Below are 24,194 nucleotides of genomic sequence, written 5' to 3' on the forward strand. Positions count from 1 at the left end.
ATAATATGTTTTAAGCTTGCAAATATATATGAAGTAGAATGATAAAGACATATTGGAATGTTAAAAACTGACTTCAGCAGCCTCCTACAAGAGAGGAAAGGGAATTTATGGGGATAAGTAATGAGTTTTAACTGTATGGTAATAGGTTTATTTTCTTAATCTGGACAAACATGTTTATGACATTATTTTTATACATTTTATATCTAACATATTTAATATGTTGTAATAAATATAAATATAAACCTGAACATCACTAGAAGAAAAATAGGCAAATGTTTCATGTTAAAATATTAGAAAACCAAGAAATGCATCAAAATTCAGAGTAAAACATTTGTCAAGGATTTTTTTAATTGTATTAAAAATTATCAAAAAGATGAATAAAGTTGCAAGGCAAATTATACACCAAGAGAAAATATTTGCAAAACTACAACAATATGTAGAAAAGGGTTTCATACTCAAAATATTTAGAAAATTTTTATATATTCATTAAAGAAATAAAGACAACACAAAACAAAAATGAACAGGAAAAATTACAGATGACCACTAAAGATATGAAAAAATATTCAGCCTCACTAGTAATCAAAAAGATGTAAATTAAACAAATGATATAAAATTGGGGAATTTTTTCAATATTAGGGATTTCAAATGTTGAAAAGAACATATGAAATAATCCCTGTTACATATTGTTAGCAGAAGTACAAATCACTGAAAAAAATTTAAGTCGATATTGATAGAGCCTGCCATCTATCAATTTGGCAGGCTAAAATTTGCTTATCCTTTAACTTCGCAGTTCCACAGTTAGAAATATGCTGTTACAGCATGTTTGTGATAGTGAAAATTGGACAACATTAAATGCTCATCAAAAGGGGAATAACCAGCAGGGTGCCATGGCTCACACCTGTAATCCCAACACTTTGGGAGGTAGAGACAGGTGAATCACCTGACCGACACCAGCCTGGACAACATGGCAAAACCCCGTCTCTACTAAAAATACAAAAATCAGTTGGGCATGGTGGCATGCGCCTGTAATACCAGTCACTCAGGAGGCCGAAGCAAGAGAATCATTTGAACCCGGGAGGCGGAGGTTGCAGTGAGCCGAGATCGTGACACTGCATTCCAGCCTGGGTGACAGAGTGAGATCCTGTCTCAAAAAAAAGGGGGGTGGGGGGGACTAATCACTAAATTATAATAGTCTATCCCATAGAATACTATCTGGCTATTAAAAAGAATGAGGTAGACTAACAATAATAACTAACATTATTCAATGGCAGGCAATGTTCTAAGTATTTTACCCATATCAATGCATTTTATCCCAAAGAACTCTATGATCTGAATCCCATTCTCCACATTTTGCAGATAAGGAAATAGAGACATAGACATTTGGATAACTAGTATAAGATCACTCAAAGTGGTAAAGGCAGGCTTTGAATTTAGGCAGGCAAGTGGGAGAGCCCATGCAATTTACACTGGGTGATCCTGCCTCCTATATGAATTGGCATGGATAGGTTTCCAAGTGAAAAGGTATGCACAGAACAAGAACTATGATAGGCTATACATATATGCACCATTCTGAGAAAGGTGCCCTAAAGGTCACCTGCCATGCCAAAGGGTTGAGGGTCATCTTGTGTGGGAAAGGAAGGAAGAGTACAAAGAGGCCACAGGCGATCTTCATATTAGACCTGCACTTCTCAGATGGGGTCAGCAACCACATACATGAGAATTGCCTGTGTAACTAAAACAACCGAACTCCCAACATGAGTTAATCAAAATCGTCTCTGACCTTCTGGTGAAGATGGTCTACTCCCATTTCCTCTGTCCACAACTTTGACTCTGGGCTTTGGATCCTTTCTTTTTTCTAAATCTTTAACTGGAAGAAAAGTAGAGAGACAGCACCGTGTTATATTAAAGTCTAAAAGAAAATGTTCAATGAGTTTTACTAAAACCCTTGAGAGCCCTAAAAGTATTTACAGAAATGAGCTCCATGGTACAAACTCATCCCCAAATATTAGAACTGCTCTTTTTTTTTTTTTTTCAACTATGTCATGAGAAGACACAGAAACACCTAAGGAACTACTTTGGCTGAGTATGCACTATGGGCAGATGTGTCACAAATATTTAATCCTTCATAACTGCTGTAAAATCAGCATAATTATCCCTAGCTTATACATGAGGGAATGAAGAACCAGAAAGCTAAAACCTATTTCATAAAACCAGTTAAGTGTTGGCATGGGGTTAAAGCTGTATCTTCAAGTCTCTGGACTTAGCCTGTGAGCTTGGTCCCCATTCTAGAAAGATCTTAACCATAAATAGCCTCATTTGGAATTGCTCCATCAGCAAAAAAATAAAAAAATAAAAAAAGTGAAGAGCCTTATAATAATTCCTTTTCAAACTTAAAAAAAAAGTTTCCCCATTAATAAATGGTGGTTTTTTATGGTTTTAATTAGAAAATGTTCAGTGACCAAAAAATGCCCCATGGCCTTTTAATAAATTCGTATCAACCTACACCATTAGCTTAACTTTCCACTGCATTCTCTCCTTAAAACTGCACAGCTGCTTTTCTGCCAAATAGCACCTTAGGCTGTTTGAAGCAGTCCAAGAGCCTGCCAAATGGCAGCGGTTTCTGCACAAATAAAACACCCCGTGAAAATGCAGAAGTGAGCCAAGGTATTTCGTTTAATTGCTACATTCATTTCATGGAAATCGCCAAATGTACTGGGGGTAAGCTACATAGGGGAAGCAATGATTTCCTCTGAACCACCCTTGCTGCCTTCTCCAGGACATTGTTCCATTCATCCTGTCTTTATCATATCCTCCTCCTCTTTCTTTCCACTGTCTTCCATCGCTTTGCTGAAATGGTTTGAGATTTGTCATTTGCCAAGGTCATGTCACTCTATTATTCCTTTTCTTAGAAACCTTCCTTGACTTTCTGCTACCCAGAGATTAAATTCCAGGATTTAAAACACAATTTTAAAACATTTTAAAAATAAAAATATAAGATGCCTTGATCCTGATATGTATAAATTTTTATAACAATTTTTTTAAAACTTCATTCACCGACTTCTCTATAAGCACTGGCACTTTGGAGCACCCCCACCACCACCACCGCACCCCCCCTCCACACACACACACATACACACTTAAATTCTTTTCTTTCTCAGTTTTTACAATGGCTTTATCCTGGTTTTCTCCTGTTGACCACTCCTTTTCATTCTCATTCTTTGGGCTCTTTCTCTATTACTATTCATGAAACACAATCATATACTAAGAGTGTCTTGTGTCTCTGTACAACCCGCTGTAATTTTACCATCCCACAATTTAAATTCTCACCTTTTCATAAATAATTCCCAAATCTGTATCTTCAATCCCACCCACACATGTGCTGTCACCCCAAATTACTTGCATTTTCTAAAACAAAATATGTCTGCAACTTTAATATGAGAAAGATCGTGCTGAGTGATGCTGGAGGTAGAAACAGTTCTAGGAAAGACTAGTAATAAATTCAGAGGTAGAGACTTGGAGAAACTTCCCTTTTGAGTCAGACTTCCAAAGAAAGGCAGGAATTTGCAGGCAAAGATTGACAAAACACATTTAAAAGAGAAAAAAATTTTCCAACATAGAATGTGGTGAATTCTTACAAATTTCATGTTGCCTCAGCATCCATTTTAAATGTAAGTTGGACTTACTCATACTAGAAACAGGCTCAATCACCCTTGACACAGTTTCTGGTCCTACAACATACCCTAAAGCACTAGTTCCTAAATGTGGTTAATCCAGATTATCCGACTTAAACAACTGCTCCCTGCCCATCTTTCAAAGTGTAGTTCAAACGTCACCTTTCCAGTGGAGTTTCTGCCAGTCTCTATTTGGGAGTTACTCTTACTATTCATTATTCATTAGTCTCCCCTAGATCTATTTCTACCTTCTACTCCCTATGAGAGAGCCGCATACAGCCCACCTGACTGGCGCCACTGGCCTTCATTCTCTGCATGAACTGTGCAGATATGCCACACTGACTGCCTCCCAGTCACAGTGTGACCTCTTAGAACTCATGCCTGCTTGATTTAAATGCCCCAATTAAAACCCTCCTCAAAGAAACCTGAGGATAATGCCCTGGACCCCAATAAAGACCCTGGCTTATGGGTGCCCCCACTTCTTGTGCTCCCTGACCTCCATGGGTGTGGCCTCCAGGCATACCATATAACTCTCAGGACCTGTAAGTAATAAAACTTTTACTTCCATCTCATGTCTCTCCTAATCATTGGAGAGGTGCCCTCCATATTTAAAGGTACTAAATTAAAACACAGAGCAATAAAAAGCAGTCTATAAATAAACAAGAAAAAATAACAGCCATTATGGAAGCTGATCCACTATGTCACATATAAGATGTAAACATGTATGTTGACCAAGGTGCTGTCTTCCTCATGTAGGGGCAAAATCAATTGGAAAACAGATAGTTAACAAGCAAAATGGTATTTCTTACGACAACAATAGCTACCATGCTCTACTATGTGGTGAAGTAAGTTCATCTGCACAGTAATAGGCATATCATCACCCTCATTTGCAGGTGAAGAAACTGAGGCTGGAAGTGGTTGAACTGCTTGTGGCAAATCTGGAGTCATAACACCTATTAGATCAGATCTGCCTTTCTGTCTTAGAAATTCAAAGATCATTTCTTATGTTTTACTGTGTATCAAAATATGAACTCATAAAGAATTCAAATCCCTGCACTAAAAGCAAACTTAGAGCCACAAGCTTTATCTTGATCACCACTTTCCTGGATCCAACCACGAAAGTTTTCTAGGAAGAGACTAGGTTTTAGCTCCATCTCACAGAGAGCAGGCATATAACTGAAATGCAAAAGGAAAAAGAAAGCTATCCAAGCAATTTTCATTTTATTCTTACAAACTGCTATTTGGGCAGAACAAATCCCTCTATCCTGCCAATAAAAATAACACAGTTAGCCGACTGCGGTGGCTCACGCCTGTAATCCCAGCACTTTGGGAGGCCGAGGCAGGTGATCACAAGGTCAGGAGATCGAGACCATCCTGGCTAACACGGTGAAACCCCGTCTCTACTAAAAAATACAAAAAACTAGCCGGGCGAGGTGGCGGGCGCCTGTAGTCCCAGCTACTCGGGAGGCTGAGGCAGGAGAATGGCGTGAACCCGGGAGGCGGAGCTTGCAGTGAGCCGAGATCCGGCCACTGCACTCCAGCCTGGGCGGCAGAGCGAGACTCCGTCTCAAGAAAAAAAAAAAAAAAAATACAAAAAATTAGCCGGGCGTGGTGGCGGGCACCTGTAGTCCCAGCTACACGGGAGGCTGAGGCAGGAGAATGGCGTGAACCCGGGAGGCAGAGGTTGCAGTGAGCGGAGATTGCGCCACTGCACTCCAGCCTGGGTGACAGAGCGAGACTCCATCTCAAAAAAAATAAAAAATAAAAAATACACGCTTGCATATTATTTATCTAGCTAACCAGTTATACTGTTTCTCTACAGCTATCTTAGCAGAGTTAAGCATGATGGAAACAAATGAATTTCCTTTTAAGCGTTTTGAAGAAGTAGCCTGGGAAGATTTATATGACTCTGTGTTTCTTCCACTTTTCAATCGGTGGAATATTTGAAATAATCAATTGCAAAACCTCAGACTAGAGAAAGATGAGTATTTTCTCCTTATCCCTTTTACTGCTTCTCACAAACTTTAAGTGAAGTTATTTCAGCTACTCATGCAGGAATTTTGGAGGCCAGAAACTAAAGTGCAGTGCCAGTAAAATGAGACAGAAGGCTAATTTATACCAAAAATAACATAAAAAGCTTTTCTAAAGCTCCTGGACAATGTGAATCTCAAAAGAATGTAACATTTACAACACGTGTATGCCCTGCTGACAGGTGAATTTGCCAGATGTCTTTGTTCAGAAGTTTCAAGAGGTAACAAAGTTGTGTGTGCTTTTAATTTTTTCAAAGATTTACAAAATATTGGGTTGGTGCAAAAGTAATTGCAATTTTTCCAATTTAAAGTAATTGCAAAAACTACAACTACTTTTGCACCAGCCTACATGTCTCACAAAACATTACAGAGAAGAGGAAGAGAAAAAAGGGAGGGAAGAGGTGTAAAAAATCTAGATAGAACATTGCTGCACACAAAGTTCCAGACCCACCACCACACAGATTTATGGATTCATCTTATCGTAGGATTTTAAAAGCTATTGTTTAAAATTTAGAAAAAAAAATCTATTTGAAATGATGTCTACAATTTGCTCAAAAAATAATAAGGAAAAGGGTTTGAGGGATAGAAGAAATAAGACTGGCCATGGGCAGCTAATTGCTGAAGCCAGATGACGGCTACTTAGGAGTTCATTAAAATATTCTGATGATTTTTTATTATGCTTTAAATTGTCCTGAATAATAAATTGGGCTTTTAAGAAGAGTTTCTTTTAGCAATGACATAACAGAAAGTTAACTAGGCTAGGCCTCTTCTGTTTGTATTCACAATACAAAAAAATTTCATCCTTCACGTTTGAAACACCACTTTCAGGAAAAGGGTGTTGCTGTAGTCTCTGGTCATTAGAATATAAGGTCCATATGGGGCAGGGATTTGTCCTGTGCCCAAGTGCCTAGAAAACAGTCTGGCACTTAATAGGCATGTGAAATACATTTGTTCAATGAAAAAAAGAGAAAAGAATGAATGAATGTCTCCCGAGAGACAGAAGAATCAGGGCCTGTGTAGATCTTTATTTTTTATTTTACTTTTTGTTTTTGAGACGGAGTTTCACTCTTGTTGCCCAGGCTGCAGTGCAATGGCGCGATCTCGGCTCACCAAGATCAACCTCCACCTTCTGGGTTGAAGCGATTGTCCTGCCTCAGCCTCCTGAGTAGCTGGGATTACAGGCGTGCACCACCACGCCTGGCTAATTTTGTATTTTTAGTAGAGACAGGGTTTCTCCATGTTGGTCAGGCTGGTCTCGGACCCCTGACCTCAGGTGATCCACCTGCCTCAGCCTCCCAAAGTGCTGGGATTACAGGCATGAGCCACCGTGCCCAGCCTGTGCAGACCATTTTTAAACTCAATCTAAAGAAATGTTTCCTAACGAACTCTGTGGACATTGATTGGACCATTGCAGAGCTTTCGCTCCCGCTTAGAATGTCCTTTGCACACCCTGTCATTTCTCCAAATTCCCAATTTACTATTTGAGAACTGGCTCAAACGTGAAGCTTTCCCATGTCTATCCTCTCCACAGCCCGTTACTGGGGCAGAGAGAGTACCTCTCTTTACAGAGTCCTGTATGTACTCTCTCCAATACTTCTCACATTGTATTTATTGACAAACCAGCTTATCATGGAGACTGGCATAGAACGGTCCCTATGTCAATTGATTAACAATTGGAAAGAATTAAATTCCCTGTTGCGTAGGTTGTTTTAGTAGAGGCTCGACTGGCACTTTCTGGGGATCCTATAGGGGAGATGCAGGCATTATCCATTCAGACATTCATATTTATGGAGCACCCATTATATGCCAGGCCTATAATATGCAACTGTGATACAACGAGAAATAAAAATCATTGAGTTACAGTCTTTGCAAAACTTGCAGGCTTGTGGGGGTCACAGAGAAGTAAATAAGCAATTACAATATGGTATTATAGTACCAGAAGGGAAGCTCTAGATGCTAAGAAATCACATAGGAGAGATGTCTGGGTAAGGTTCAGGAGCCAACATTAAAAAGTTCATTGGAAACTAAAGCACAAAGGGTAAGTAGGAATACAGCAAAATGGGGGAAAAGGAAGGGTAGGAAAGTATTAGAGATCAGAGGAATTTGTTGAAGGTCAGACTGAAGGTCTTCTAGGATCTCTATAAATCTGAAAAATCTAGAATTTTAAGTTGTAGAATATATATCACAGACTCAAATCCAAGGCTGGGACAGAGTCCTGCAGAGGTACTTTCAGAACTGTAAATACATACTTCTGAATTGGCCTTGAACTGGCTTGCTTTCTTTATCTTTATTGTATGCAATAATTTGGACTGTGTAATTCTGGTCTGGCATAAGGCCTTGAATAATTGCTTTAGTTGCAGTGTTCTGGAGATTCAGCTGGTTAGTTTTTCCACCTGTAATAAAAGAGAAAAATAAATCAGTTCTAAGAAATAAGGTTCACTGTGAACATTAAGAAACTTTATTAGTTAGCAATAAAGGTGTTAAACAGTGAAGGCATTTTTTGAAATGTGTTTTATTGTATATATTTTAAATTGTATATATTTAGAGTGTATATCATGATTTTTTTACATACATCAAGAGGTGAAGATATTTAAAAATAGATACAATGGTATATATGTGTATTGCACCTAATTATAATATAGTTTCCATCTTTATTTTTAGTTGTACTCTTTTCATATTAGATAACTAACAATTGTCAGAATTAGAGAAAATCAAATTCACGAAAATATTTCATCATAACACTCTACTGCTTTATATAGTAGGAAAAGCCATAGTACAAGCTTACAAGACAGCAAGCCCTCAGCATCAGATACACTCTTTGAGGAAAGAATTTCACTTAAAAGTGAAGAGAGAGACTAGGTGCAGAGGCTTATGCCTGTAATCCCAGCACTTTAGGAGGCCCAGGTGGGTAGATCACCTGAGGTCAGGGGTTTTATACCCTCCTGGCCAACGTGGTGAAACCCTGCCTCTACTAAAAACACAAAAAATTAACCAGCCATGGTGGTGTTGGTCTGTAGTCCCAGCTACTCAGGAGGCTGAGGCAGGAGAATCCCTTGAACCCAGGAGGCAGAGGTTGCACTGAGCCGATATCGCGCCACTGCACTCCAGCCTGGGTGACAGACTGAGACTCCGCCTCAAAAAAAAAAAAAAAAAAAAAAAAAAAAAAAATGTGAAGGGGGAGATATGGGCAGGCCGAAGGTAATTATTGACACTGGAATTTTTTTCTAGGCCTCTCTAAAGTGAGTCAGAGCATCCTTGAAACATGAGCCATTTCATTATCTTAAATCTGACCACAAATGGCCCAGGATGCTGAAGGAACCACTCATTGACCGGCTACTTAAAAGTTGGCTTGGTTCATGAAAAGATTTCAAAATCCCATTACCTCTCCATCAAATTAGACTGACATCTAAGGCTTTCTTGAAAGTGCTGATGATTAAATACTCAACTTTTATGCAGAATTCCAAATTTTACTTTTCTTCTCTAATTTTTGCCTGCAATTACTGTGTCTGAGAAAAGGAAAATTAATTTAAAACTTCTGTCTCTCTAGCAGTACCAGCAAGAGAAGTCTGAAATTTGCTGAATTAGTCAAACATAATACAGATTATAATTTAATCATATGCTAATAAAATTAATATTTTTAATTCTGAAATGTAATGCTGCTATTATCTGCGCTGCCTACTACTGGAGGGCAAAATGGAGTCTTTCTCTTGCCAAAACCCATTTCCTTATATGCGTTTATGCTCAAGATGTTAAATCTGGTTTCAGGAACTTGTCATTTAAAACTCATCTACTGCAAAGTACACCTAATATATCTTTCACAATGTGTATTTCACCAAAAAAAGTTTCTCGAAAAACAAACCCTGTATATTGCAGTCCCTCTTTGAGAGTTATGGAGTGTATTGTTTTATTAAAGGCTTTGAGATTCCTGAAACAAACAAACAAAAAAAGCTTTAAACCTCTGTTTAAACTAGAATTTCCAAATTTATTTGACCATTAAACTATTTAGCTGCAAAACAGTTATTAGCATCCTACAGAATACCATGGAACACGCTTTCAGAAAGGCTGGCATAAACAATAGTTGGATCATGTCTCATAGTGTTGAAACAGCTATAAACATTTTGTGGCTAAATGTATTTATTACTTTTTATTTACTATGTTTAATCAAATAGATGCCAGATTGTCAAGCCTGATTATCTTGGATTGCTGCAGTAAGGACACTGTGGAAAATAAACTTAGCGTTCACGAAGAAATAATTTGCTTACATTCCCAATTTTTATTTTGTCATGGGAGATGTCTAAGCAAGAACTAGACATCTACTTCTTGGGTGCACTCTTCAAGAGGGGATTGAAGGATTCAGATGAAGGTTTGTTTCAGAGGCTACCCAAGTCACTCTTACAGTTCTATGATTCCTCAATAACACTTGCTTGGGGGGACTTAATAGTTTGGTATTATCAGCAATTAATCAGAAAAAGTTAAGCTACCAATCACCTGAAGGAAAAAAATTACCTTTCAAGATCAGACATAGGGGCTTCTCAGAGGTACTGAAAAATAGTAACTTGTATTTTGACCTTTAGACTCACAAATGTTCAAGAATCTTTTAAATTTAAATTTCCCATGATAGCTTATTTTTAAAAATAAGCTATATTTTTAAAAATCAAAGAAATTCCAAAATTGAGTCATACTCCAAAATGAAAACTCTGACCCAGGCTTGAGAATATTGTTTTCCATAAGCAAGTCATTTCTGTACGCCACCATGGGAAAAGTGGACATCTGGCATTGCTCAACCAGAAGTCATTCTAATAAGCCTACGGATAATATTTCTTAATAAAAGATATGTCAGGCCATGTGCGGTGGCTCACGCCTGTAATCCCTGTACTTTGGGAGGCTGAGGCAGGTGGATCACCTGAGGTCAGGAGTTCAAGACCAGTCTGGCCAACATGGTGAAATCCCATCTCTACTAAACATACAAAAATTAGCCAGGCATGGTGGTGGGTGCCTGTAACCCCAGCTACTCAGGAGGCCGAGACAGGAGAATCACTTGAACCTACGAGGCAGAGGTTGCAGTGAGCCGAGATCACGCCTCTGCATTCCAGCCTGAGCAAGAAAGAGCGAAACTCTGTCTCAAAAAATTTTAAAAATTTAAAAATAAATGAAAGATATGGCCTTTTGGTGACCAAGCAAGAAACCAGGTGTTTCATCTGCTTGTCTTTTTGGAATGTTTATATCAAGTGCTGAGTAAGACGTCCACATTAATGAACAATACAGCATCTGTCTCCTTCACCGTATCTTTTGGGAAAAGGTCTACCACTGAAAGGAGTCTAGTTCCATATAACCCTCTTTATCACCAAGAAAAAGAATAAATAATTACTATATTTACATAAATATATATTATACAAATATGTATTATTAAGTATTTATTATGTACTGTGCGAAAATGGATCCTTGGAGAAGTAATGGGACCTAAAAGCATCTTTATGATAATCATAGGTAACATTTACTGAGCACTTACTATATGGCACCACTGTTCTAAGGGCTTTATATTTATTTTAGTCTTCACAACTGGTACTTCCCAAATTTACTGTGCATAGGAATCACCTGGGGATCTTTTTAAAATTCAGATGCTGGTTGAAGAGGTTGAGGGTGGAGCCCAGTAATCTGCATTTCTAACAAGCTCTCAGGTAATGCCAATGCTGCTGATCCCAGATCAACCTTGAGGTGCAAATTCATAGAAGACTCCACGGGGTGGGTACAAATATTGTTTGCTCATTGCATAGAAGAAACGTGAGGCACTGAGTGATCGACTGGCCTGAATCACACCACTTATAAGTGACAGAATCAAGTTTTGAATTCAAGCAATCCAGTTGCTGATCCCATCTTCATCTTCCTAACAACCAGGTAGCAGAGGCAGTTTCCCTACATGGTCTGTATTATTTTAGCTTATTATATTCGTATAATAAAAACGTAAAATATGAGAAAGAAAAATTCAACTAAATGATGCTGAAAGATACTTCATTATTTAAAGACACTTAATTTAAAGCGTCTTTAAATAATGAAGTATCTTTAGGCATCATTTAAGCATCAACTTTAAAATAAAGATGCTTAATCTAAAGCGTCCTTAAATAACTATTCATGATCAAAAAATGTGTTCATCTTACGCTTTTCCTGCCTTACCACTTATTTTCACAATATCCACTTAGCCTTTATAATTTTAATGTATAATGCTGAATATTATTCTGTTGAGTTAATTAATCATAGTTTATTCAACTAGTCAAAACTATTGGACACTCAGGTGCATTGTATATTTAAGTTCCAATGAATTCAAAGTATTCATTTCTATGTCTAAACAGAGAAAACAAAACTTGTTGACTGTCTGATAATTTGGTCTAAAAAGAACTAGAGCCAAGAGTCACTCTTTACTCTTTGGGGAACATTATTACCTTGATTAGATGGTAAGATTTTAAACACTAAAGATAAAACAAAAAGCTTTCAAATAATCCCAACACAATGCTTGGCACTACATGTTTTTAGTTACCTGTGCATGAAAAGTTGCTAATGCTCTACAAAACACAGTCAATTGTTTTTACCTGAAGCTGGAGTCACAAGAAGTTTGTAACCACCAAATTTCCCTCTTGGAGCCTTCCATGAAATCTGTATACTGTCATGAGATATTACATTATATCGTAACCTTGTGGGTGGAGCCACTGAAAACGAAAAACAAAAATGATGTAAACATTGTAACATTTAAGCTTCTATTTGTTAAATCATAAAGTCAAAGTAGTATAACCAAAATACACACAAAAGACTACATCAGCCTCAAAATATGTATTTTATATATATATATGTTTTTTGAGACGGAGTCTCGCTCTATTGCCCAGGCTGGAGTGCAACGGCAGGATCTCAGCTCACTACAACCTCTGTCTCTTGGGTTCAAGCAATTCTCTGCCTCAGCCTCCCAAGTAGCTGGGATTACAGGCACGTGCCACCACGCCCAGCTAATTTTCTTGTATTTTTAGTAGAGACGGGGTTTCCATCTTGGCCAGGCTGGTCTTGAACTCCAGACCTCATGATCCACCCGCCTCAGCCTCCCAAAGTGCTGGGATTACATGCATGAGCCACCGTGCCTAGCCATAATATATATTATTTTTTAAACCCCATTAATGAACTGATCAGTTTGCAAGATAACACAAACCTAAGGGCATTTGTTTCTTACCCAAGGGATATCCATTTGTCAAACAGTAGTGACCTTATGACAAAGAACTAAGACCAACTGTTAGAATGTAATACTCTAGCCTAGTTTAATAATTGAAGCCAATTTTGTAAAATGCTTTCATTATGTTACAAGGATAAATTTTTCTCCTTGAAACATGTGAGCTTCTATAATCTACTCTACTGAGACCTGTTGTATGTCCTTAGGTTTTTCACTTTGGTAATTCAATATTTTTGATTGATTATATGATAATTTGAGAGTGCTATTATGGATATATTATGGTAATAAGATATTCATTTAAAAACATTGGAGAAAATGATTGTAAAGGCATTCAGGACCAAGTAAAAGATAATTATGTTTTATAAACTTGGATCCAGTTTTCAAGGATAGCTGATTTATATCTATCAGAAAGATACAAAGCACATGGTCATGAATCAGCCCAGAATGTTTTATCTTTTCTGACAGTTTACAAAAATGAGTAGAGCCGTATTACTTTTTGTGTAGGTCATTCAAACTTCAAAACACATTTCTGGAACACTACACAAATGTTCCAGTATTTCAAAAAAAGTAAGAAGGTTTTTATTACATACTCTCTAAATGAGTTTGTTAGAAAAGAAAAGTTTAATACTTAATGGAAAAGTTAACCTTTTTTATCCACTTTTAAGCCCAGCCTCTCTTTCTCATTTAAAAACAAAAAACAAACAAAAAAAAACAGAGCATAGAGAAAAGAAACAAACTTTCTCCTACATAGGCATGGGGCAGAACACGGGATATGGATGTTAGTTTCATTCCCAGTTCTACCACTTAGCTAATAACCCTGAGCAGGTTATTGTTTCTTCCAAAACCTTAGTTTCTTTATTTTTAGAAAAGCCGATGGCGATACTTTTTGCAAAGGAGAGATGACAACTGTAAATAGGATAATGGATATCATGAATATAATGCATTATAATAGGGGTTCAATAAATATTTGTTCCCTTTCCCCTACTTCATGTAATGATTCAGCTTAAAAGCTCACTTAATCTTCAAAACATACATTGCTATTCCAATTTGATAGATAAAGGAACCAAGGTGCAACTAAGGCACTTGCCCAAGTTCACATACTGACCCCAGATGAAATGCACTGTTTCTTTGAAAGATGATTCATATTAAGAAGTCACCCTCGGCCAGGCATGGTGGCTCATGCCTGTAATCCCAGCACTTTGGGAGGCCAAGACGGGTGGATCACCTGAGGTCAGGAGTTTGAGACCAGCCTGACCAAAATGGTGAAACCCCATCTCTACTAAAAATACAAAATTAGCCAGGTGTGGTGGCACACGCCTGTAGTCCCAGCTACTCGGGAGGCTGAGACAGGAGAATCAATTGAATCAGGGTGGTGGAGACTGCAGGGAGCTAAGATCAGGCTACTGCACTCCAGCCTGGATGAGAGACAGCGAGACTCCATCTCAAAAAAAAAAAAAAAGAAGTCACCCTTCATTGAGCTAGATGAATGAATAATTTACTACTCCACAAACCGAAATCAGATGAAAGCTTCTGAAATCAGTAAGCACCGAAAGACACAATCTTAAGAATAGATTTTCTTTCTATTTGTCCTTTACTGTCTCTAAGTAGAGAATGCTAGCCATGCAGAATAAAAACATTAGCTTCCTGTTCTCAACGTGACATGAATGGAAGAAATAGTCTACATTTCTCTGGCTAATGAGAAAACATAAATTTGCCATAAGAATAACTTTTTTCAAATGGAAGAGGAAGGTGCCTGAACCTAACATTTGAATGAACAGAAAAACTGTTACTATTTTGTTTAGTCATCAACTCGAGAAGAAAATTTATTAATAGATAGATTCTTATTACTTATGGAAGAAAAGTAAAAGTAAGAATTTTAAAACGTTACAAAATATATGCAAGTTTCTGACTCAAACCAAGTCAGTGGACTAGTAAATGTCATTGTCAAAGTATTTGCATGAATGAGCTGCTGAAAAAAAAGCTGCCTTGGGAACCATCAAGTGGAAAAGCACAAATAGGATGGAGGCTTCAATCTAGGAAATTCCAAGAGAGTCAATGATTCCATTAGCACTCCAGGTGTGTTGACATCTCAAAACAGCAAACAACATTCAGGATTCCTAGGTTAAAAAGTCTTAATTTTAATATCCATGCTACTATTCTTTAAATGTTGTCTGAGTTTATAGCCCTCAACATCTTTTAGTCAATAGATAGGCTTCTAAATCTCCAGGAGAAAATGAGGGCAATGTGGACCATGTTCAGATAATCTGGATGGTGTTCTAGAACCAAGAGAGGCATCGGCTTCCATTCGATTGCTCAAGAAAACGAAGTGCAAAACCACTGAAGCAAATGCAACAACCAAATCCATCAATACTCAACTCTTTTATTAATTTACAAGTGATTAAACTGTCTACAGTCCCATTACAACTGCTAGGCAAAAGCAATATCATTATTACCTTTTATCAACAGACCACATCTATTGTCTATAGAAGCATAAATACCCTCACAGTCATTAAAAGGAAATCTTGGTTAAACATAACGTTCACATTTTCTTTAGGTTTTTGCCTTTAGGGTAAAAAAATATTGGAAAGAAGAAATGCTAGTTAACAAAGAAAGAGGCCTAAGGTCACACCTGTGGATTTCAAAGTTAGCTTTTTTCCCCCTTTTAGAAGGCACTGGGACTGGAACAAAAGCAAGGGCAGCACGATTGACAGAAACGCTGTAAGTGCCGTGGAGAAATAATTGCTCTTATCTCATGGAACAAACCGTTGTGTACATTTTATACCAGACCCATGATTTTTCTGTTTGCAAGCACAAAGGAAGTACTTTTTTTAACATATGCTTAACTTCCATTAATAATTATAAATGCTTGCATGAACTTGACTCAAAATTTATGTCAGTTCAAATCCTAATCTTTTCAAAAAGACAAACATCAAGTGTAAAGTTTGATTTCCAGCACACACCAAGAGCCCAGAGGAAACCAACAGACTCATCTTTTGCATGGTGAAGTGTAAAGGATGAGATTGCACATGAAATTAGGTCTGATATAAGATCTGTGAATACATAAACATCATCCCAAAGGGAGACTGAGGGGGAAGACTGAGGAGTGGCTACCCATTATCTTCCACTCCACTGCAGGGTTAGGCTTGTCACTGAAAGTGTAGAGGCATTTTTGTTCTGCTGTGCTGTGCTTTGTTTGTGAAGGAAGATTTTCTTTAAGCTCAAAGAATACCACTGCGATCATTCCCATAGAGGCTCATAGGCAGGAGAGAAATGTTTATGTCATGCCATTGAAGTCTCACTGGTATCAAGCATTTAGGAAATTCTATTTCATAATCTATTTATTAAAGGGTTGACTTTTGGCTGTCCTTTTCTTTCTTCCTTCTTTCTTTCCTTTCTTCTCATCTGAATTTGAACGGTTACGGTTTTGTCAAGTAACCCTCTACGTAAAGATACTTATTTTAATAAAATATTCACATTTGTTTATTAAAATGCTAGTTTTTACACAGGGGCACTGAAATGGACATCTTGTATTCTTCCCTACCCTTAATCGCATCTCCTCTTCCTTATATGACAGCATCCTGGTTTTCTTCCAAGGAACAACACCGCCTCCCCCCACTGCATAGGGCCAGCCATCCTCCCCTGGCTAAAGGCTGGGAAAATCACTCAAACCAGGTCAAGCAGACTCTCCCAAGAATCTGAAACTTGACTCCAGTGATGCAAGGATGGAAAATAGTTCCAGTCATTCCAATGACATGCCCTAAGGAAAATGGTCACTAGTTTCTACAGACTGTATCCCAGAGGGTTTCCCAGATTCCTGTCCTTTTCAAAGCTTGATTATTTACTTTTACTTTGATTATATGAGCTACTGCATTACCTACTGGTGAATACATTTTTGCTTAGTTGACCAGAGAAAATTTATTTTATTTGCAACCAAAAATGTCTGGCTGATAAAGATAATGCAGCATGAAATCACACTGAGAGTTTTTACCTCTTTAAAACATATTTTAGGGTGCTAAGTTTATAGGGCAACCAATTATATTTATTTTTAAAAGACTTTTAAACAGCAGAGAAGTATTTGGCTATTTTTCCAAGTAATCTAAAAAAAAAATTGTTTTTAGATTATTGGCGGGGTGCAGTGGCTCACGTCTGTAACCCAGCACTTTGGGAGGCCAGGGCAGACAGATTCATTGAGCCCAGGAGTTTGAAACCAGCCTGGGCAACATGGCAAAACCCCATCTCTAAAAAATAAATACAAAAATCAGTTGAGCGTGGTTGCATGCACCTATGGTCCCAACTACTCAGGAGGCTGAGGTAGGAGGATCACTTGAGCCCAGGACGTGGAGGCCATGATCGCACCACTGCACTCCAGCCTAGGCAACATAGCAAGACTCTGGCTCAAAAAAATAAAATAAAATACAAAAACTTTAGCTTTTTATGTTAGTCATTTTTTCATTTAAATGTGCTGCCTAAATGTTTTATAAATCAGAGCAATAAAATTTTGAGAGACTTTTACTGTAGGATATGCTACGGGGATATTTTTTTAATGTGGTTTAGAACCTCATATGTTGTAATTTCATAATCCATTATAAAGATGCTGAAAACAGCAGTAAGGAAAACATTCTCAACTTTTTAAATGTGTTTGGCTACTAACAACAGCAAGAAATATGTGTCAACGTGTGAACACAGAGGTCTTTATAAAGTTAAAGCTAGCCCCTATGCAAAGTCTCCAATTTTCCATGTGTTGAGGTTTTTTTTTTTTTTTTTTTTTTTTTTTTTTTTTTTTTTTTTTTGAGACAGAGTCTCGCTCTGTCACCCAGGCTGGAGTGCAGTGGCCAGATCTCAGCTCACTGCAAGCTCTGCCTCCTGGGTTTATGCCATTCTCCTGCCTCAGCCTCCCGAGTAGCTGGGACTGCAGGCGCCCGCCACCTCGCCCGGCTAGTTTTTTTGTATTTTTTTTTTAGTAGAGACGGGGTTTCACGGGGTTAGCCAGGATGGTCTCGATCTCCTGACCTCGTGATCCGCCCGTCTCGGCCTCCCAAAGGAGGTTTTTAAATGACAGTTATTTTACCTTCAGTGGCTCCTTCCTGTAACTGTCCAAAACAAACATCGCTAGAACCAGGTACATATTTACTGTGAAACTCTAAGAAAGTATGGATCCCATCACTCTGTTATTGCTGTACACATTTTTCTCCTACAGCCATCATATTACTTTTTCTGTACTCTAGTTCATTTAACAACTTGTCTTGAAAAGAAGATGCTGGAATAATCCAGGTATAAACAGTTATTTGAGGCCAGGCGTGGTGGCTCACACCTGCAATCCCAGCACTTTGGGAGGCCAAGGCGGGCAGAGCACAAGGTTAGGAGTTCGAGACCAGCCTGGCCAATATGGTAAAACCCCATCGCTACTAAAAATACAAAAATTAGCCGGGCGTGATGGTGGCAGGAGAATCACTTGAACCCGGGAGGCAGAGGTTGCAATGAGCTGAGATCAGGCCACTGCACTCCAGCCTGCGAGACAGAGCGAGACTCTGTCTCAAAAACAAAACAAAGAAAACAAAACAAAACAGTTATTTGAGCCAATCTAGGTTCACAGGTCCTGGAGAGGGAACATTTTCTATAAAATATTCCATGGAGAGACTAAATGGATAAGCAATTTAAGGAGCGAGAATTAATTTCCTTTTTTTTGTTGTTGTTGTTGTTTTTTTTTTATTTTGAGACGGAGTCTGGCTCTGTCGCCCAGGCTGGAGTGCAGTGGCGCAATCTCGGCTCACTGCAAGCTCCGCCTCCCTGGTTCACGCCATTCTCCTGCCTCAACCTCCCGAGTAGCTGGGACTACAGGCGCCCACAACCGCGCCCGGCTAATTTTTTGTATTTTTAGTAGAGACGGGGTTTCACCGTGGTCTCGATCTCCTGACCTTGTGATCCGCCCGCCTCGGCCTCCCAAAGTGCTGGGATTATAGGCGTGAGCCACCGCGCCCGGCCGAGAATTAATTTCCTGTATTTTTTTTTTTTTTGAGACTGAGTCTCGCTCTGTAGCCCAGGCTGGAGTACAGTGGCATGATCTCGGCTCACTGCAAGCTCCGCCTCCTGGGTTCACCCCATTCTCCTGCCTCAGCCTCCCGAGTAGCTGGGACCACAGGCGCCTGCCACTACACCTGGCAAATTTTTTTTTGTATTTCTAGTAGAGACGGGGTTTCACCGTGTTAGCCAGGATGGTCTCCATCTCCTCGTGATCTGCCGGCCTCGGCCTCCCAAAGTGCCGGGATTACAGACATGAGCCATCCTGTATGTCTTTTAATACTAGCTGTATTCGTTGTTTATTGTTACTGTAATAAATTTCAAAACCTTAGTGGCTTAAAACAACAGACATGTATTATCTTACAGTTCTAGGGGTCAGAAGTTTGAAATCAATCTCACCAGGCTAAAAGGATGGTGTTGGAAAGGCTGAATTTCTTTCTGTGGGGGAGAATCACTCAATCACTGTCTTGCCTTTTCTAGCTTCTAGAGGCTTCCCACATTCCTTGACTTGTGGCCTCTTTCCATCTTCAAAGCCAGTAGTACCCAGTCAAGTTTTTCTCACCTGGCCGCTGACACTGGTTGCCCTGTCTCCCTCTTCCATATTTAAAGCTTTTTGCAGTTACATTGGGCCCACCCAGATAAGCCAGGCTAACCTCCCTATTTTAAGGTCAACTGATTAACAAACTTAATTCAGTCTGACATCTTAATTTCCCCTTGCCATATAACATATTCACAAGTTCTGAAAATTCATATGTCAACATCTTTGCAGGCACATTATTCTACCTGCCACACTGACTTTGTTTCTTTTTTTTTTTCTTTCTTTTTTTTTTTTTTTTGAGATGGAGTCTCGCTCTGTTGCCCAGGCTGGAGTGCAGTGTTGCAATCTCAGTTCACTGCACCCTTCGCCTCCCGGGTTCAAGCCATTCTCATGCCTCAGCCTCCTGAGCAGCTGGGACTACAGGCACGCACCACCATGCCCGGCTAATTTTTTGTATTTTTAGTAGAGACAGGGTTTCACCCTATTGGCCAGACTGGTCTCAAACTCCTGACCTCATGATCCACCTGCCTCAGCCTCCCAAAGTGCTGGGATTATAGACATGAGCCACCAGACTTTTTTTTTTTCTCTCTAAAAATGTCTATATGGCTTTGCAAATTAATGACAAATTTGGCCAACCCACAGAAACTCACTACTAAATTTGCTTTAAAAGCAGAAAATCAATCCAGTAAAGCAATTCATATTCTTTATTCCTTGCTCAAAATCAGTCATGTAAATAAGAGGCGTCATGGTGGGAATAAGATGAGGTTTCTCAAAGGTATCACATATTTTCCTAATCACCAAAACCAAAGACCTCTAAAGCTTTTCTTATTGAGGTTTCCTCCAGGGTGCAGCCACCATCTTCCTTCTTGAAAATTTCTCCAGCCTTCACTTACCATCCACTACATTCCCCTGACTCTCCTTATAATTGATGTTGGATTTTTTTTTTTTTTGACACTTTAAATCAGTCATTTTTCTTCTATTGAACTCTATTGATGTTTGGCTGACTTCATCCTCACTTCTTTCCACTTTGATATCCCCCCCCAATTGTACTTCTAAGGCTTCAAAAATCCCTATAAGTGAATTCCCAAATAAAATACAATTCAAATGTAATCTCCTGCCTTGATCTTTTTTCCCTAAACTCCAGACCACCAACTGCCTACCAGACACCTCCACCTGAATGTCCCACAGACACCGTAAGACACCATATGTTTGTCTAAAATTGAACTCATTGTCTTCTACTTGTTTAAACTCTTCAACAGATGTCTACTATGACTGAAACATTGCTCTGTACTAGAGATACAGACACTAAAGGGAGAACGATTAGCTTTTATGAGTTGAGGTAGATAAACAACTACAATGCAAAGATATAGAAGAAGTAATGACACAGGGGTCAAGATGAAAGGCCCCATCTGCTCAGGTCTCCATCAAGAAACTTGATTCATCTTCAATATTTCCCTGTCATTTGTCTGTCTCCACTTTTAATCAGCAGACAACTTTTATCTCTTGTACTCCTTAAAGGATTCTTAGATGCATTCTCTCTACTCACATTGCTTACTTCCAGCCTTCAACACCTATTTCATGGACAATTTAATATATTTTAACGATTTCTCATACCTTGTTTGTTCCTAACCCTCAAGCCCCCATGAGTCACAAATATGAGAATCATCGATATTGCTATCAGAGTGTTTTTCTCAAAAACAGAGTTGTTTAAAATCTTCCATAATCTGGCTTCAATCTATCTTTCCGTCTTTGTCTTTGCCCCACTTCACCCCCAACATAACTTATATTGCAATTTATTTGCTTACAGCCCTGTCTCCCTAGTAGACAGTAACCTGGTTGAAGGCAAAAAATAAATAAATAAATAAGTCTTATTTAGCTTTGTATCTTGAACTTGACACACAGAATGTGCCCCATAAGTGTTCACTTAAAACAGAATTTGGTGGCTGGGCACGGTGGTTCATGCCTATAATCCCAGCACTTTGGGAGGCCAAGCAGCGTGGATCACTTGAGGTCAGGAGTTCGAGACCAGCCTGACCAACATGGTGAAATCCCCTCTCTACTGAAAATACAGAATTAGCTGGGCTTCGTGGCGCATGCCTGTAATGCCAGCTACTTGGGAGGCTGGGGCAGGAGAATCGCTTGAACGCAGGAGGCGGAGGTTGCAGTGAGCCGAGACTGTGCCATTTGCCATTTCACTCCAGCCTGGGCAACAAGAGCAAAACTCTGTCTCAAAAAAAAAAAAAAAAAAAAAAAAAAAAAAAGAAACCCAGAATTTGGCTAACAATGTTCATCTGGTAGACAGCATCCTTGAAATCATCCCGTAAGAGCTATATGTGATTATGTGATCAGTTATTCCATGAATGACCACTTCTGAATTATGCTAGACTGAGACAGAAACTCTGGAGGGCTTAGCAACTTGCCTGCCCTCTGTTTCTAAGGATCTATGTCTTGTATCCTGGAGTTTAGAAGATCAAGATCAGTGATCTAGAATTTCCTAATTGCCACAGCTGAAATCATTCTTTCACCAACATAAATAACGTAAGCACAATGTGTCTACCAAACTGCCTGCTGTGTGTTCAATGAAGTAGTTGGAAATACAGTTCCTTAACCCCAGGTGTATAACAGCAAATGTGTGGATGCAAAAAGTCAAGTTCCATTCCTTTCCAAACAGGTATGCCTCCCTTTAAGGAAACAGTGTGTGGTGGTTCATGCATTGATCTTTTCTACAACCCTCAATGCCAAACATCAGACATTAGCATTCCTAAAATCACTTTATCACACTTACACTTCCTTGCTCAGCTGATAACATTTCATCACCAACACTTCAGTCTCTGTAGATTCCCATGTTTGTCTAATAATATCACTTTGCACAGTTGTGCATATTTACTTCAGAAGTTAGCACATTTTTTTTCAGATAAATATTTTTGGCTTTGCGGGACACACAGTCTCTGTCATGACTATTTAATTTTATCACTGTGGCATGAAAGTAGCCACAGACAATATGTAAACAAAGGTGCATGATGTCCTCCAATAAAACTTTATTTATAAAAATAGGCAGTGGACCAGATTTGGCCCACAGGTAGTAGTTTTTCAGCCCTAGACTTACTTTATAAAAATGAATAGAAATCAAAAATAAAAGTTCCCGCCGGGCGCAGTGGCTCACGCCTGTAATCCCAGCACTTCGGGAGGCCCAGGCGGGTGGATCACGAGGTCAGGAGATCCAGACCATCCTGACTAACACAGTGAAACCCCATCTCTACTAAAAATACAAAAAAATTAGCCAGGCGTGGTGGCAGGCGCCTGTAGTCCCAGCTACTCGGGAGGCTGAGGCAGGAGAATGGCCTGAACCCGGGAGGTGAAGCTTGCAGTGAGCCGAGATTGTGCCTCTGCATTCCAGCCTGGGCAACAAAGTGAGACTGTCTCAAAATAAATAAATAAAATAAAAGTTCCCATCCCAGGAATGCAAAGAGTAGATTTCACACATTAAGTTTAATTAAAACAAAGCTAGAAATCATTAGGAATGCCTGAAATGGCATATGGCATATTGGCAGGCTCTATCAGGCCCTTATAACATTCAGACTATGTGCTCAGTTTTTAAGAAAGGGAGCAAAATCAAGGACCAGGTATGAAGTGATAGAAATCTCCTGTACACTATGTAAGAGACAAGACATGATTAGGATACATACACACTCACATTACAGTTCTTTATTAATAGAGCTGTAAAAATAGGGCTCTATTCATAAAGCAATTTAATTAATATAGCGTTATTAATATAACTGATATTGTAACATAAAAATGCGACTTTCACTGGCTAAACTTGCACAGGCTTTTCAGAAGCACTTTAAGAATAGGCCGGGCATGGTGACTTGCACCTGTAATCCCAGCACTTTGGGAGGCTGAGGCAGGCAGGTCACGAGATCAGGAGTTCGAGAGCAGCTTGGCCAATATGGTGAAACCCTGTCTCTACTAAAAATACAAAAATTATCTGGGCATGGTGGTGCACACCTCTAGTCCCAGCTACTTGGGAGGCTGAGATAGGAAAATCGCTTGAACCTGAGAGGAAGAGGTTGCAGTGAGCCGAGATCGCATCTGGGTGACAGAGCGAGACTCTTTCAAAAAAAAAAAAAAAAAGAATGACCTGTTTAACCAATTGCCACAAAATCACTATGCTCAGTCGCTGGTGAGGTTGTAATCCTCATCAAAGATGTGTATATTCCTACAGTGCAAACAGTTGGTAAAACTCAGTAAAAGCCAATATATTGTTAGGATAAATAAAATAAGAATGATAATCAGAAACAAGAAGGCTAGAGTCCCAGACCCTACTGATTCTCCAAGTTTTCAATTACCTTGACCTTGGACGATGGTGCAGAAATAAACAATTGCCAAAAAAGGTGGAAGCAACCAGTACCGCATCTTGCACTGAAAAATCTTCATTTTATTTTCTGCTTTTTACATGGGATGTAGCAGCCACCTAGAAGCAGAGAGAACGGGGACATTTTTAAGAAGGCTGAAAATAAAGTATATGTAATCATTTAGGACAGGCAAATAAGCTAACATGGATTAGTATTGTCAGGAAGTAATTAATTCCCTAGAGCATCGTGCATTTCACTCTAAAATACAAACTGATGAGGAAAAGACTTTTTAGAAGATGCTGTAAATGGAGAGAATGATTTGAAATATTTGGGAGAGAGCTTCAGAATGTACTTTGTGACTCTTCCCTATGGACATAA

The 24,194-nt window shown here is 39.0% G+C and overlaps 1 protein-coding gene across 3 annotated transcripts in view; it reads right to left on the reverse strand.

The window, feature by feature from the left end:
* COL14A1 (collagen type XIV alpha 1 chain) overlaps window positions 1–24,194 on the reverse strand; it is a 245,408-nt gene that overhangs the window by 198,914 nt on the left and 22,300 nt on the right. For all 3 annotated transcript variants that reach the window (XM_050802163.1, XM_050802164.1, XM_050802165.1), the window contains exons 2-5: window positions 23,811–23,935; window positions 12,286–12,402; window positions 7,951–8,094; window positions 1,781–1,867 (exon numbers count right to left, since the gene is read on the reverse strand). In XM_050802163.1, coding sequence (XP_050658120.1) covers window positions 1,781–1,867; window positions 7,951–8,094; window positions 12,286–12,402; window positions 23,811–23,898 — 436 coding nt within the window. In that variant the 5' untranslated portion in view covers window positions 23,899–23,935. The remainder of the gene's footprint in view (window positions 1–1,780; window positions 1,868–7,950; window positions 8,095–12,285; window positions 12,403–23,810; window positions 23,936–24,194) is intronic.

The sequence above is a fragment of the Macaca thibetana genome, chromosome 8 (assembly GCF_024542745.1).
Source record: "Macaca thibetana thibetana isolate TM-01 chromosome 8, ASM2454274v1, whole genome shotgun sequence".
Taxonomy (NCBI): domain Eukaryota; kingdom Metazoa; phylum Chordata; class Mammalia; order Primates; family Cercopithecidae; genus Macaca; species Macaca thibetana.